Source organism: Canis lupus, chromosome 5, assembly GCF_003254725.2.
Source record: "Canis lupus dingo isolate Sandy chromosome 5, ASM325472v2, whole genome shotgun sequence".
Lineage (NCBI taxonomy): Eukaryota > Metazoa > Chordata > Mammalia > Carnivora > Canidae > Canis > Canis lupus.
The window spans coordinates 54,279,040-54,295,837 of record NC_064247.1 but is presented as its reverse complement, the minus strand read 5'-3'; the positions used below and the strand labels follow the sequence as shown (position 1 = coordinate 54,295,837).

The window sequence follows — 16,798 nt, the reverse complement described above, 5'->3', positions numbered from 1 at the left end:
ACAAAACAGGAAAGGTACCAGCTACATCTTGCATTCAAACACATTTCAATGACATAAGTTACATCTGAATCCTCTTTAGCTTTACAAAGTACTTTAACATTTTAGCCGATTAAATCCTCATTATGCCTGGGGAATTATGTTTTTCGTATTTCCATTTTGTACTAAGGACCAGAAAGGTCAGGTGACTTGGTCAAGTTAACAACACTAGGAACTCTAGCCCACACTTGGCTATTTTCCCCACTAGATTAGCTGCGTCAATTATGGTGATGGATGAACTGTGGATTAGCCTCTAATTCCAGAGTGTTTTTTTAAATACTTGTAGATCCATGCCCACCAAATAAATGATTGACTTTCTTTTGTGACAAGCTAATAAAATAGGGTGAAATTTAACATGCATTAAAACAAATAATTTTCAGTGTTCCTCAACTATCAAACAGTAAAATAAGAAGTAACATTCATTTAATTGCTAGCATTATTAGTCTCCATGCATTACTGATAAATTCACTCTCTATTTAATAAAAGCTCACCAACATTCCTTTGAGAAGAGACGTCTGAATGCAAAACCAGTAATGCCACTGTATTATGAAGATTCCCAAATTCTCGTGCTTGTGCTGAACTCCACCGACGTATCTGTTGACAGAGAAAATATACTGGACGTTATTTTGGTTAGAAATAACATAAAAAGGAAGGGACGGGCTGGCTCATGCTATTTTGAGCCATGATTCTTTTTCAATGTTTGATGGTAGAAGAGATCAAAGTCATGGGTTTTATTTTTTTAATGTTTAAAAAATTTTTATTTATTTATTCATGAGAGATACAGAGAGAGAGAGGCACAGACACAGGCAGAGGGAGAAACAGGCTCCATGCAGGGAGCCTGACGTGGGACTCGATCCTGGGTCTTCAGGATCACACCCTGGGCCAAAGGTGGCACTAAACCACTGAGCCACCCGGGCTGCCCGTCATGGGTTTAATAAGCTAGCTGAAAGTGTTTTTTCCCCAAAGACGTATTAACTTGTGCTCTCAAACAGTTCCATTTCTGTATTCAATTTAGGTACTGAATGCTTCTGACCTGTGCTGGCTAACTTTCCCGTACCCTAGTATGATGGGGAAAACTCAGGAGGCTGGAGAGCTGGTGGCTCGACCCCTCTGTGCCATTCATGGTGGTAGGTGGACATGGGCAAGTTCTTTACCATAATAGCCCTGGCCTCTCTGTGTCACGGCAGAGATGACCTACCTGCCCCTTCATGGTTTTGAGGACCCAATGAAACATGAAAAGTAAAAATGTTTTCAATGTTATGTGTGCCCCATAAAAGTAAAACAATATGGATTATATGACACTATTAATTACATTAAATCTTATTTAACTACAGTTAATGTCAGTCTACTGCTAGGGTCAACAGAGTCCCAGATACAAGAGTGTGACACGAACAAACACACTATCACACAGCAGTACTTGCTGACGTTACAGAGAGCAACAGGTGGCATAGCAGGAGGCAGAGAGGAGCTCTGGGCAGTAAGTCTGTGTCTCCTCATCTAGACAGGAACACGTTCCTATGTGATGTGTTATGCGGAGGGGAAAGCAGAGCTGGGCCTGAGTCCCTGCTCCATGATGCTTTAGCTCTGTGACCTCGCATGAACACTTAACTTCTCTGAGCTTTCTTGAGAATGGGGAGGAAAATGCTTATTTTATTGAACTGTATCAAGCAAAACATGTAAAGTAACCAATGTGCCTGGTGCATAAAAGGTACTCCATAAATAGCATTTATTATCTGTGCATGTTCACATTTTTCACCTTTAAATCTGTCAAAGAGAAGACATAAGGTGATGGGAGAAACACACCAGCACAGAAACTCCAAATAGGAGAGCCATCCTTGGATCTCTGTAGCCCCACTGTCACAGAAAACTTCCCTCTCACGCTCTGGCTGTGAGTGCTATACATGCAGCAGGCATCGTCAGGCCACACTGCTCAGCCTTACGTTCTCATCCCAGCCCTGTCACCAGCTCCCTATACCAGCAATCTCTGACAGAATGGCCTTGCCCATGGTCCCTGAGGACAAGTGGAGACCCCAGTGCACTACTTCTTGAAGCCTTCTAAAACCTCCCCAGTTGGAGCCCATCTTTCCTCCTAGGACATTTCCTGACTGATATTCTTGTTAGTCATTTCCATGGGTTATCATCAGACTAAATTCTGCGAGGAGGCTGTAAAAACAAATGAACTCCAAAGAACTCTAAAGGGTATGTAGTACCAGCACCTGGAATCTTATGAGATTGAATATGTTCATCACCTACAAAGAGAAACAACATGGTGACAAAACCATGGCTACCACACTGGGCCACACAGCAGCAGGCACTACCTGATTGTTTTGCCGGTTGGCCCCGAGGAGAAAGCTGGTCATGTGTCGCAGAGCTGAATGCCTCAGAAGAAGATCCCCAGCCCGAATGCCTTGCTGTCACAACATAACGAGAATAAGTTATAGATCTATCCAGACAAAAATGTGTATTAAAAACACTTAATGAGAAGTTTTAAGAGCCCAGTAAGTTTTTAAATGCTGTAATAATTTACATAAAGTACTGGTTAAAAATGTAGTTTAAAAAACACTGGAGTTTCAACAAAAACTCCCACTGCTTCACGCTGGCTGCCAGACATGCATTAAGGCTCTAGTTCTAATGGGGCCTTCTGCTGTCTTCAATGAGTAATTAAAATCTACCTGTATCAGAATTCTGGCAAGTAACAGAATCCACAGATCTTAAGATTTTTAAGAAGAAATACTCATAAAATCGTATCTTTAGATCCACTATTGACCAGTCCAAATTTCTTCCATGTATGAAAAATTCCTTTAGACTAGAACTTTGCTAGATTAGGAAAGATACTAGAAAAAAAAATCACTTACCTTTTGTACAAAAGTGTTGAATAGGAAAAAGTACTGAGCACAGTTTTTACAGTTTTCTGGGACATCTTTATCCAACAGAGCAAGTAGTACTTCCAGTAACTGATGAAGGCTTTTTAACTGGTTAGAAGAAAGATGAAATCATATAAAGAGAAAGAATATAAGACAGACACTTGTAACAGGGTTAATCTGAAGTAAATCACCGTTTAAGAACAAAAGTAAAGTCTGATTGATACAATCCAGTCTCAGATTCAGATGGATTTATGCTTTGGAGAGCAAAAACAAAATCATCACTTTTATCTTCCAGGGAAAGATTGGTACTGTAGAAACAAGAGGAAAGCCTAGTCTTGTTTTCTAGATTTCAGATTCAAGGGCAGGGCTGTATGGCTAATGGTCACATTTTCTGCAGAGCCAATTTCTGTCTCTTGAAAAAAAGGGGGTTTAGAGGAAACATTTCTGAATCCCTCCCTCCACTATGCTACTTCTTCACATAATCACAGATGCAAAGAATAAAAAACACAGACACAGGCATAAGGGCCAGAAATCAAGCCAATGGAGCAAATGGAGCGCAACAGCCTGACAGAATGACAACGGTAATATCAACTCAACCGTGAACTTACTTGAAAGCCCGCTGACGCCTCATGGAAAGCTTTGAAAAACATTTTATTTGTTTAGAAACCATTTTGGTTATCACATTGCTTCTTCTTTCCCTCCCACCCCAACTGGTTTTGGACAAGTCCCTAGAAATTCATCTGTGATTGGAGGATTAAGACCAGCTTACTACTCTTATTATCTCATCTCCCCTAAAGATGGTGTTCACAGGCTGAAATATTCCCATCCGTCCTGTCACACTCATTAAAAATACAGTAAAACCTACCATTTATATAGTACTTTGTTTTCAAAATACTTTACAATATAAAGCGGGTGGCCAGAGGCACCATTTCCATTATAGGGGGAAAAAAAGACATAAAATACATCCACTGGACATCAGATAGAATTCACTGAGGCAATGACTCGCATGCTTACGTCCTCCACCACTCCCTTCCCTTCCTATTACCTGCAGTCCTGCCTCTAGAGGTTGATGGACTACTATGCCATAGCCTGACCCCATCTGTAAGGAGACTGCACTAATTCTGCTTTTACCCTCTGGTTGGGTTGGTACATGGCAGGAAGGAGGACAGCGAGAAGGCCCTTATGTTAAGTATCTTAGAAAAGCTCCACGGGGGTGTTTCAAAGCAATGGTATCTAAACTATCCTAACAGGCTCCCATTGATTGATTCTATATATTCTGCATCTAGGTAAGGTGAAGTTAAAAAATGGTCATGCTGTTTAAACTGATTGAAAAGCAGCGCCTTGCACGAAACTTCAGCTTCTTAATAATTCTTGGAATGGAGACATGGTCTTCTTCTAGGTCCTCCCTAAAGGGTGTATTTGACCTCCTCATTCACTCTGGCCTGAGCAAAGCACCTGAGGCTGTCTGGTCTAACAGTGACCTCTGGGTCAGGCAATGTGGAAGGGTGCCAGATACTGTAACTGGGTTAGCATCTCTCTTCGAGGACTTGCTCAAGGTCGAACAGCAGAGCCAACATCTGGATCCGAAGCAGCAATTCCTAGAATTTGCATTGAGTTCATTGAGACACACTGCCTCCAGCCAATGTCTACAAGGAGCCAATCAGATCTGCAAATAACATTTTTCAAAGTTTTCCATGTAGTGTCAGCTGTTTGAAACAGCAAACTTGGGAAGAAGTGTTATATTTGCTAGGACTTAATAACAGATTGAATAATCAGACTTACAGCGTATGTCATTTATTTCCTTAAGACTTAAAATGTGGGGGGATTGAGGATAGTAATAAATACCATGTTTGTTTTCGCATGTGTAGAACTGTAAACCAGAAAATATGTTGCAGAAAATAGAATTAGGAAGAAGAAATCCAGAAGAACAGGAACAAAGACTAGGGAGTAATGGAGACCAATGAAGAAACGCTCTTGGCCGCTGCTCCTTGATGGATGGCACTTGGTTGGTTTGGATAATGCAAATAGTTTATTAGGAAAGAGACAAAGCCAAGTGTGGCTCAAAATGCCTGTGGTCTAGACTGGAGTCTCTAGACTTAGGTTAGTCTCAGTTCAATGAAATCTAACACAGACTCTTGAGAGAAGACTCTGAAAAAGGAGTGCTCTAGAGAGAAAATCCTGAAGCAGACCAGAGCAGACCCAAATTCCTAGCCTATCCTGACTCCTAGAATATGAGGCGGCAAGGATAGCATGCCTTCTACCCTGGCATTTATCAGAAAGGCAGTCCACGGGAGGTTCATTCTATGTGGCAAAATTACCAGACTCCAATCCTAGGCTCTCTTTCTTATCATGTGCAATTTAAAACACTTGGTAGTAACAGAATGTATAAATAACATCTAAGATAGGAGACCGACCTTATCCTGATAAAACAAGGCACTGTCTAGAGTTTTCTCCAGAATGGTGGCCACGGCAACTCGCACTTCTCTCACACTGCACTCCAACAAGAAAATCCTAAAGTACAGAGAGAGAAAAGGTGCACGTTGAGAAAGCAAAAATGGATTTCTATAAACCAACCTCCCCAACACCAGGCCCATCTAGTATCCAAGAAACAAAATCCCTCTAAGATATTAGGTCAAGCTTCCTGAGAGCTTTGGGAAACTCTCATGAGGGAAGGAGAAGGCCAAACAGGAAAATCAGACCCCTGGATGCTAAAAAATAGATTCCTTCCCCACCTTTCTCCTAAAATGAGCATCTGTATAAACATAACGGTTTAAGGAGAGAAACGGGCATAAAGACACATGAAAGCAAAGAACCTAGTATTTCATAGATTCTGTTCACTCAGTTTTCCTTGGGATTTCTCAGAATAAGATACTAAGGTCTGCAGTCAAGAGATCTCCTTCTACTCCATCTGTGAACCAGTATTTCTACCTCTTCCTTTCCTCTCCCTCGCCAGGCCTTGTTACCTAAATCCCCCCTAAATGAGGATTTGCAGCCCAAGAGGTCATGCTTCCCTCCTTTCTTCCTCTATGAGGGTGATGACCACAGCAGTCAGAGTTGATCAAGGGCTTCCTTGATCTCCGGTACTGTTCATGTTATAGTCAGCTACCATGCAATGCCCCCCAAGTGCATCATTTACTGCAATCCTTTACAGGCCCCTGCAGGTGCCTGAGTGGTGGGGGAGGCAGCCCCAGTTGTGGAGAGGCATGGTCAGGCGGAAGCGTGTGTGGGGTGAGCGTGCCCCAAGGTGTGCTTCTCCACAGTCAACCTTTGTTCTTGCATGACAGGCTCACTTTGATGTGATGACCCATACTGTTACCAGCAAAGTGAAAACCCGCCTGACTTTTCTAATATTTCTTAGCACAAAGTTCTCATTACTCCACATGAAAGATTTAAATACAGCCAAATTTCGACGACCACAACCTTCAGGTGCCAGTAGAAACCTGCTCTGGTCCCTGTTTGAGGGCAACACTAGTGTTTCCTTTCTCCCCTCTCTGCTGCTCTTCCCCATAACCATTAATACTACCTATTAGCTACCTAATTTGCACCAGAGAAAGCTATGTTCAAAATCCACTAAGACTCTAAGGGGCAATGGTCAGAAAGTTAAAGAGATAACAATATGCCTGTAAAGAGGCTTGATTAGATTTAGGTGTAATTCCTTTGGAAAGAGTATCATCAGGGGGTGCCCTACAATTTCCTATCGTAGATACCAGGACACAGAGGCACTATGAGAATGCAGACAAATCCAGAACGTGAAGAATTCGACAAGGCAAATCATCAGTCTGTCCCTCAAACAACAAAATGGCATAACAAAGGGGCGGCTGGGAGGAGCAATTCTAGGTCACGAGAGTCTTAAGAAACTACTTTCAGAGATACAGGCTGAAAAATTTATAGTGAAATAATATGATGTCTAAGACTTACTTAAAAATACCTGAGAGAAAAAGGGGCACCTGGGTGGCTCAGTCAGTTGGGTGTCTGACTATTGATTTTGGCTGAGGTCATGATCTCAAGCCCTGCATTGGGCTCCGAGCTCAGCGGGAGTCTGCTTGGTATTTTCTCCCTCTAGCAAACCCCTCACTCGTGCGTGCATGTACATGCTCTCTCTCTATAATAAATAAATCCTAAAAACAATACTTTACAGGAAAAAAAGCAGGTCTGTGTGTGAATGGTGGGTGTTGGGAGGGGCAACAACATGGGCAAAGTGTTGATAACCTGACCTGGGAAGCGAGTGGTACAGGGCAGGGCTCTCATTCTGGCTATTGTGCTATATATTTAAACACTTCCACAATAAAAACTTTTTAAAAGATGTAAAATATTTAGTAGTTTTAATTTTTTTGCATCAATTTTCAAACAATATTTAGTACTAATTCAAATTTTTACTATTATAGTTACATTCAAGCATTGTCTCAAAAAAAGACTATACTGAGAAGCTCTGACCTAAGAGACAGCATCCCCTTCACATTGTTACTTCAGCTGTAACAATGAGATGTTAAAAATTCTAAAGAAGCAATTATAAAATTACAAAATACAAAACCAGCAACTAATAATGATAAACTGAATGATAAAAAGATAAAACTATAATAAGCTCTCAGGAAGGATTCAGACTAGGTAATTCACTGGGATTCTTAACCATCAGGAACACTAAGAAACCAAACATAGTCCCAAAGGAGTCACCAAGTTCCTTTGGAGACATTTAAAAGCAAGCCTGGTTGCATATAAGGGAATAAACTAAATATTTGCCATGTTTCTTCCAAATATATGGCAATTCTATCTTATTCAACTTCCCAACTATTGGGAAGAGACTTTGGAGTTACTCTGGAAAAATGGGGGGAAGTTGGTCTCGAATGCAAACTGAAGGGGCATGCACATATCACACTTCACAGAAATGTTTATTCGCACTGTTTATGAAATATGTGCATGTATGCACACATGCACGCATGCATGCACTTACAAACATCTGAGTGCTTACTATGTGCCATGCTCTTTGTTTTACAGTAGGGAACCAAACACTCAGCTTCTGCCCTCAAGAAGCCAGTGTTTAGTGAGGGGACAGGCAAAACAGTAGAGCAGACCAACTGTACAGACCAGCTTCAGATGAGGCCATCAGGAAGGAATGGCCTCTTTGATATCTGAAGGATAAGAAGGCGCTTACTATGCAGGACTGGATGGGAGAATGTTCCAGATAGAGGGAGTAAAGGTGCAAGGGTCTTTAGGCAGTAAAACAAAAGTTAGCATGTTTAAGGAATCAATAAGCCAGTGTGAGGAAAGTGAAACAAAACCATATTCAAGGCCTTGTGGGTTATGGTAAAGATTGTAGATTTTATCAGGAGTGTGACAGGAATCCACTGAAGAATTTTCAAGCAGGGAGGTAATGTGATTCAGTTTGTTAAAACAAAACAAAAACAACAATAACAAAAAAACACCCACTTTTGTTGCTGTATGAGGCAGATTAGAGAAAGAAAGAGATATCAAGTAGGCAAATCAGTGTCTGGAGCTCAGTCCTAGAGACGAAAGGAATGTGGGATCAAGAGTTTTGATTAGCTCTCTAACATGCCACCAGCCTATGAGTTCCCCATGGAAGGGACTTTGTGTACAGCAGGGAAATGAACAGGCTTTCTGAATTCCCTGCTGTCTGTTTTAAGTTGAGAGATACCAGAGCATATCTGCATGCTGATGGAAGTACTCCACAGAAAATTCTACAAGGTAAAGATGTAGGAATGAGAGCTGAAAAAGGATTTGCTCACATAGAGCTTCATTTTGAGAGGAGAGAGGACACTTCATAGTAAGGAGGAAAAGAGATGAGACCAGGCTCTGGTGTGCCGAGGAAAGAGGGCTGCTCATCTGTGACTCGTACTTTCTCAGCAAAGTCTGAGGCAAGGTCCTTAGCTGGAAGTGGGGTGTGCTGGCATGGTAGACACGAGGAGTGAAGAGGTATAGTGGAATGGGCAGCGAAGGAGCCCACTAGGAACAAAGGATACTGAGATCAGGGTGCCCCTGCAGGAGTGCTAAACTTATCAAGGACAAGAGAAGCTGGATGATTGGGAGTACGGTATAAACATCCATGGTGACTGAACATCTTGATTCTTTACCAAAAAAGGCAAAGTATTTTTTATTACAGGTACATAGGTAAATATATACTACCACAGGTGTTACAATATCAGTAAGTTTTTGAAAAACAGTATTTTTGCCAGAATCCAAACATAGACAATATTGTGGTGTAGTAACGAAGAATCGTTAGCCTCCCTTCCTTGCCATCAGACAGTGGATCCCTGAGGGAGGGGACACATATTCTGGAATCTCCTGAGCCACAGCAGGAGTTCAGGTCATGCTTGCCGGTGAGCATGTAGCGATGTGCACACATGTTCTCCTTGTGCTCACCGAACACTTGTCTGAGTCTAGTCCAACGGAGATGGTTTTAGAAAGAATGACTTTAGAGTGACCTGAAAACTTTCCTCATGCTTCTACTGAAGACAGGTCAAAATTGACTCCAATCAGAAAAGTAATTTCAAGAAGAAATAAAAATAGTTACAAGAAAGAGCAGTTCTAAATCAGTGGAAGAGGCACAGATTTCTTTTAATTAAAAGATCTTGACACTTACTTTATTAATTCTCGTCCTTCAGAGCTAATAAAATATTCAACTAGCCACTGACAAGCATCAAAACTTTTGGAAAGTAATGCTTCAATAGTGGCAATCCATTCTTCAGTATCAACCCTTTAAAAAAGCATAGACAGACATGTAAGGAGTACAGCCCCAGTAAATGACCCCACAGAGTGTCACTGTGATTTAACCTGTTTCAGGGAGTTGGGGTAGAGGGTGAACGGATACCCAGTGACTGCAGATTAACAACATGGCTCCATGCACCTCAGCAGCCATGGATTGGCATTTTTTCTACTCCCTCCCACCCCCCACCCCCCACCCCCCCCCCCGCGCAAAAATGTGAAGAAACTTAAGTCTTAAGACTTTAGCTTTTATCTTCTGCATCTTCTTCAAACAACTTCAATTGGGAAAAATGACTGTGGCCTTTTGTTTTGCTTAATTTACATTTGTAAAATGTCCACTTTCAGAATAGGTTACTACAACATTTTTATATTTCATTGCTACAATCATTAATACCCTACTTTATGGAATAAAAACATTTGGGTAGACAAAGAAGCATAATGACTATACTGCCTGTGACCTCCTGTAACACTCCTTCTATTTCCTCATGCCCCAAAATGGTAATTACAAACAAGATGAAAATGCAAGTTTGCAATGCACAGACAGCTTGAACAAATTTCACAATAAAAGTAATGACATTTCCTTAGTTCTATGCCAGACATTAAAAGGAATATAGTATGTGTTCTTTTTCAATTAAATAATAACAAGAGGTATCATTTAATATATCTTTATTACACATAAAAATGAAGTTGAAAGCCATTCTATTTGTTCCTTCTCAAGTGTCTCTTGCCTGCAACATCTTTCCCCAAACCTCTGCATAGTTGGAAAAGTTCACCCTCAGAGGGGAGGACAGAACCGCGCTGCTCTAATTGTCCCTGTCTTCCTCACCTCGAGACTCTCCTTGCTCTGGGCACCTGGCTCCAGCCAGTGTGCAACTATTCTTCACCCTTCACCCAATAATGAAGCAAATTTTACCTGGAACCCACAATGTGTCAGGCACCTTCCAGGTGCTGAAGATAACAACCAATGGTGGATAACATCCAATCAAAATCTAGAGTGTCTCTGAATGTATTGCCCCACTACAATAAAAAACACTCCACGATCTCCCACTGAATGCAGTCCCAACTCCCCTCTGTGGTGCTCAGGACATACAATGTGGTCATCCAACCCCGCATCTGATCTCATTTCCAATGAGTTCCTTACATGTATGAGCAAAATACTAGTCATTCATGGTTCTTTGGTAAGTCTTGTCCAATACTCAGGTTTTCCCTTCACCGAGAATTATTCCCTTTGTTTCTCTACTTTCGCCTTCCAAAGTCCTCTGAGAATATCAATGTCTTTAACACCAACCCGATCCCCATATCCATCTGGATAGGATTTTGCCCAATTCCCAAAGATGTACGGCATTTATGCCTTGCTTTTTCTGCTTTATTCATCCTTCCTATGAGATTAGAAATCCCTTCAAGATAGGAAGGGATTAATCATGTCTTAAGCACTTGAATATACTGGGTGCCTTCACAATGCTTTGATTTATAAATTCAGTTTTAGTTAAATTCATCAGTACCTTTTGCTACAAAAGACTATCAAAACATCACCTCTTACCTGAGTTTTTTCTTTGTCCGTAGGTAAGTTTGAAAAAGGAACTGAATAGCAAGCTGTAAGCTCACCTTTGCCATGCAAGGATAATATGGATGCTTTAATTTAGTCTGAGGAGAGGGAGAAAAGAGATGGTATTTTACATTGATGTTTTATAGATTATTACATATTATAAACTGAATAATGACACATAATAAAATTAAGGACTAAAAAGAAAAATCTAGCCAGCTTATTATAGAAAGTGTTCCATTTAAATTTTTTAAAAGGTTAAGAAAAGACATCCTTTTCATTTCTTTTATGAAGCCCTCTCAAAATAGAGCCTTTAGACCACAGGATGGTAAGTAATCTGTCAACAGACTAAAAGTTTTTTCTGTTACTGGCAAATTATAATCACGATACTCAAGAAATAGAAGTACTTAGAAGTTCATCTTGAGTCAGAATGTCTGATGACAAATTAGGACAAATTAATCTCCACAAAGCCCAACATTCACCTCATGGCTATTCTTAGATTCTTTATAAAACTGAAGAGCATTTGAAAAAGCCAGCGTGTGGAAACCCGTACCTATTCACAATCTGCAGTACACATTCTGAGCACTGCCTGTACTTTAACATCACCCAGTAAGTGACAAGTTTGTGCAAATGTTCCAGGCATCTAATCTGAGTGCTAACAGCGCAGGGGGAGGATGAGTCACTGAACACTTGAGTTGACAGTTAACTATGCTCCTTTCTTAGTCCTCTACAAACAAGCCAACTAGTACTTACAGCATTCAATGATGCTAAAGACAAAACAAAACTGAAATAATCACTACTGTACACATCTCTATTCTTCATAAACTTGAGGTTTTCATCTCTCACCATCTACAAAAGAAAATTAGTAATTATTTTTAAGACACAAGGCAAAATATTCAGTACATGAAAGACATTTTTAATGGCACATTAGGCAAAAATGGTTTTATATTAGAAGGATTCACAAGAACCCTTCTCTCGAACTTTGAAATTTTAAAAAAGGAGAGAGGAAAATCTTCCTTTCAAATATAAGAAGGTGAAAGGTGAATTATTATTCATCAAACCAAACTGTTTCGGGAAATTTAGGAAAACCACCATATGAAGGACGAGTGAATTCAAACTTGCTCTTTTGGGTTGAAGGATAAACAGAGCTTTCCCAAATACAACTAACTCCATGCTCTCCTTGTATTGGAGAGCTTAATTCTTTCTCTTGAAATAAAACACTCCAAACTTTTCTTAAATTCTCTGGTTCTGGCTATTCAGCTTTTAATTACTTAGTATATAAAGCCTGGAATGGGTAGTTGGACAATTCTGAATTTAAATCCTGGCTTTGTGATACTGGCAGGTCACTTCTCCTTTTCTGAGCTCAGTTTTTCCATCTTAAAAATGGGGATAAAACCCACTACTCCACGAGAACATTTTAAGAATTAAGGATTCATTTAAAGCATGAAGCACAGAGTAGATATTCAATGTCCTCACCGTCACATTAGTTTAAACCATAGGTATGAACCTTATTTTTCCTCTGTAGACAGTAAGTTAATCCAGCAGTGTGTCCATGCCCTCCCACTCATCCACCTGTGGCACCCACTAGTCACACGGCAGGCCAACAATAGTGCCAGCCACTTGGAGTCTGTGGCTACCTCTGTGATCTGGTATAAGAGACTCATGGGACAAGGCAGTTAGGATGAGGTACTCGAGGTCCGGCCACGTCCAGGAGGAGGCTGGCAGGAATATTTCTGGACCTATGAGGTGGATTTTGACTTTTATCTGAATTTTCTCCCTTTTGTATGGCTCTTACCTGGTATATTCGAGCAGGCATTTTCTCCACAAAGAGTCCTTTCTTCTCGCCTTTTTTAACCAGCTTGGTGAGAATAGAGAGCCGGTCATTGTTAGGCCTGTGGGGCCGGGGAGACGACTGAGGTGAAATCTCTGGTGAAGACGGTGCTGACCTATGGATGAAATAAGAAAATTGTCTGGTGTAAAGTGGCTGCTGGAGTAGTTACTACAACCTGGCACACTTATATAGACTTATATAAGGGTGCTAGACTTAATAGTAAACCGCATACTTTCTAGGTCCAATACAGGGAAATGCAAATTCATAGACAATAGGACCTTAAAAAACACAAGAACACTGACAGTGCTGGCAAAGTACTATACTTTGGACATAAAGTGTACTCAATATATGCTGAGATCAGAAAAAAACTGCAATTCTAGAATGAAATAATTTATATATAGGTTTCTAGACACAAAATAACTTCTTGCTAAGGAAATAATAAACAGGTAGCAATAAGAAAAGGGGTAAAGGGATTTACTTATTTTCTTTTTAGAATTTCCCTCTAGCTTATTTAACAAATTACCTTTAAATGCCAAAAAGTATACTCAAGATTACAATGACCACCTACTGAAATTGCACAGCAAATTATGTGGAAGAGAAACTCACAAAGAGAGATCCTCAGCTTCTTGCCGTACGACACTGACTCGACTTTTCTTTGGTAATACTGGGGAGTTTTGATCAGAGACCCTTTGGTAGAAGAGCATATAGGCATTCCAGTATCTTCGGCGGACGTCAGTATACGGGTTTGCTTTGTAACAAGACAGGAAGTCTTTGTAAATAAAAAAAGGTTTTCTTGTCTGGCAATTTAAAATAAAGGATCTATAAATCCAGCAAATACTTACAGAAGTTAAATGCAAAGTGTAAGTAAAATCTGTCTTTTTACCAATAATACTGTTTAGAATTACTTGAAAGGTGGCACAGAGGAACAGGAAGGAAGTTGTATGATAATAGAATAAAGATGGCAAATGTTCCTGGGGAAGTCTAGATTTAATCAAAAGGCAAATAACATTTCAAAATAAGTTTTGTGGCGCAGTATGGGATTGTAACTGGCCTCACTTAACCATTTCTGCATAGAACAGCCAAATCTAGGTAAATTTTGGCAACGATATTATCTTTAACCATTAATGGGTACTATTATTAGACTCAGGACTATCATGGTATGGTATTAAAATCTAATATCGTGGATCTAATATAGGCAGAATTTTTTATTTCAATTTTAATTGAAGTATAGTTGACATATAATAGTAGTTTCAGGTGTACAACGGTGATTTAACAATTACGTACATTATGAAATGCTTCCCAGAATGTTACCATCTATCTGCATACAACTTAATTACAATATTACTGACTTTATTTCCTATGCTTAACTTTCCATCCCTGAGACTTATTTATTTTCTAACTGAAAGTCTCTACCTCTTAATTCCCTTCATCTATTTCCCCAGTTCCCCTTCATCCCAAACTTAGGTAGAAATTTTTAAATGCCCCTAGAATACTGCAAAATCAGATTCAGAAATGCTAAAGTCTCTATAAAATGTCTGTCCCTACCCCTCCAATTAGCAAATTCTGATTGGATTCTGTCATGTCCTTTTGCTCATACTCTTTCTTCTGGGCGGGGGCGTGGCTGGGGAGAGAAAGACTTGCCATACTGCAGAATATATATGGTTTTATTTTTATTTTTTAAATATATATGGTTTTAAAACCCAGGTGCTTGAGATGTCTTCTCTAATTAATTGTGCTTCTATGTAAGTGAAAAGGAAATTTGAGAATTTTAGTGGACAAGTACTTCTGAAATGATTTTTAAGGTTGAAATTCTGTGTTCATTAGTTTCTCCCTGATACTCATTTCTTCCTCCTAACTTACTCCATCACCTGTTCCCTCAAGGCTGCTGAAAGAATTAATTTTATTTCTTTTAAAGATTTTATTTATTTACTCATGTGAGACAGAGAGAGAGGCAGAGACACAGACAGAGGGAGAAGCAGGCTCCATGCAGGGAGCCTGATGTGGGACTCCATCATCACGCCCTGAGCCGAAGGCAGATACTCAACCACTGAGCCACCAAGGCATCTCAAGGAATTAGTTTTAAAACATTTTGTAAGCAGCTCAAACATTTTCTCTCTGGCCAATAAGGTGTCTGGATCTATATAGCTAGAGCAGTGGTACGTAAAAATAAAAAGGTTACCTCTTTAGGTAAAGAATACTGATTCCAATTTGACAGAAAACTGCAAGTTAAAAAGTTTAAACCAATGGGAAATATCCATTTGTAAATACTTACTTTGATCATAAACTTTTGGTCTATATTCTCCTCCAAAGCATTCATACTCCAGGGTCTCATCATTTAGGTCAAATTCTTCTATGACTGTGTCATTAAACTTGTACCACTTTCCTTTTCCACAGCCCCTGAAGCCCAAAGAAACAGACATTATGATTAAAACTGACATGCCCCTCCCCAGCCTCTATCTCTATGTATTGTCACACATAAAGCAGATGTTTACTATTTGGAAATAAGAAAAAAACTTAAATTTCTAAAACAACTTTTCAAACTGAAGAGGTACATAATTATACTAAGTTTTAAAAATACAATATGAAATATGACCAAAGAGCAATGCAAAAATTTCTTTGCACTATGTTCGTATGGTAAGAGTAGGGCAGGGGGAGAACAGGAGAGGTAGTGGGAGTGTGAGAGGGACAGAGGAGGGCAAGGGGAGTGGAGGAGGGACAGAGGAGGGCAGGGGGGGAGAGTGGTGGGAGAACCTCTTACCGCCTGTCCTTAATGAAGGAATAGTAGTGACCTGCATGTGCCTGCCCACTGTGGACAATGACACCGACAAGTTCATAGTTTTCAGTGAGGGCAACTTTTTTTCGTGGGGATCCTCCCCCTCCCTGGTCCATACTTCGCCCGTTTTCACCAACTTCAGAAGATGAATCTTGGCGAGCCATTCCTGAAACTGTGTAAGGCTCCATGTTTAGCATCCAGGGAAACTATTTAAAAGCAAAAAAGACCAAATTAGTGTTGATGAGGCACATATATAGCAACGCCCCATGAAGTCAGATTCAAATAAGAGATATGTATTCCTAATTCCAGCTAGGACTGCCTCTCCACCATTACCAGGATGACTTCTACATAGGAGGGGTGTTTACATGTCTGCCTGTCTACTGGTGGCAGCTGCTTAAGACAAGGGGCTGTGTACTTCTCCAAATGCTGAGATGACAGTCTTTCACAGTGGAGGCCAAAGTTAAACATGTAAAAATAAACAGCAGAAAAGAAAGTGAGGTCATCATTTTAAGACATTTCAGGGGGAAAACATAAGTTACCCTTATCTGTTCATCATATTTAATGGAGCGTCCACTCTCCCAGTCAAATCCAAATCTCATTAGGTGAATTACCAAGACGCTAGGTAAAGACTTAATGCAGGTCCTTTTCACGGTTATTCTCTAAAGAAAAGCAAAACCCAATTATTTTCGTGGAGGAAATAAAACAGCAAAATCATACAAAGATCAGAGATTTCCATAGGCCTCTCCTGCCCATGCAAAAACAGGTAATGACGCAACTTAGCAACAATAGGAGCTTAACATTGCCCTTACATAAAACACAAATGAATAACAAATCAATTGTTTTCTAAAAAAGGGAAATGTGGTACCTTTTCTTTACACTTTTCACAGTAATATGCATTACTTCCTTCTAGAACTTCTCCTCTAACAAACTGATCCAAAGAAATTTCCAAGCTCTGACAAGAAGTAACTCCAAGATTGAGAGCCATGAAAGCTTCCTCACGCTCGTATCTGATTAGGAAAATCACAGGAAAAACA

General features: G+C 40.1%; 1 protein-coding gene across 3 annotated transcripts in view; it reads right to left on the bottom strand.

The window, feature by feature from the left end:
* USP24 (ubiquitin specific peptidase 24) overlaps positions 1–16,798 on the bottom strand; it is a 137,241-nt gene that overhangs the window by 16,193 nt on the left and 104,250 nt on the right. For 2 of the 3 annotated variants that reach the window (XM_025427762.3, XM_049110405.1), the window contains exons 47-59: positions 16,630–16,771; positions 16,304–16,423; positions 15,750–15,970; positions 15,264–15,388; positions 13,598–13,739; positions 12,956–13,106; positions 11,914–12,009; positions 11,158–11,261; positions 9,496–9,609; positions 5,315–5,411; positions 2,892–3,008; positions 2,355–2,447; positions 528–630 (exon numbers count right to left, since the gene is read on the bottom strand). In XM_025427762.3, coding sequence (XP_025283547.1) covers positions 528–630; positions 2,355–2,447; positions 2,892–3,008; positions 5,315–5,411; positions 9,496–9,609; positions 11,158–11,261; positions 11,914–12,009; positions 12,956–13,106; positions 13,598–13,739; positions 15,264–15,388; positions 15,750–15,970; positions 16,304–16,423; positions 16,630–16,771 — 1,625 coding nt within the window. Of the gene's footprint in view, positions 1–527; positions 631–2,354; positions 2,448–2,891; positions 3,009–5,314; positions 5,412–9,495; positions 9,610–11,157; positions 11,262–11,913; positions 12,010–12,955; positions 13,107–13,597; positions 13,740–15,263; positions 15,389–15,749; positions 15,971–16,303; positions 16,424–16,629; positions 16,772–16,798 lie in introns of those variants that run through there. The other variant, XM_049110406.1, reaches the window with a different exon arrangement.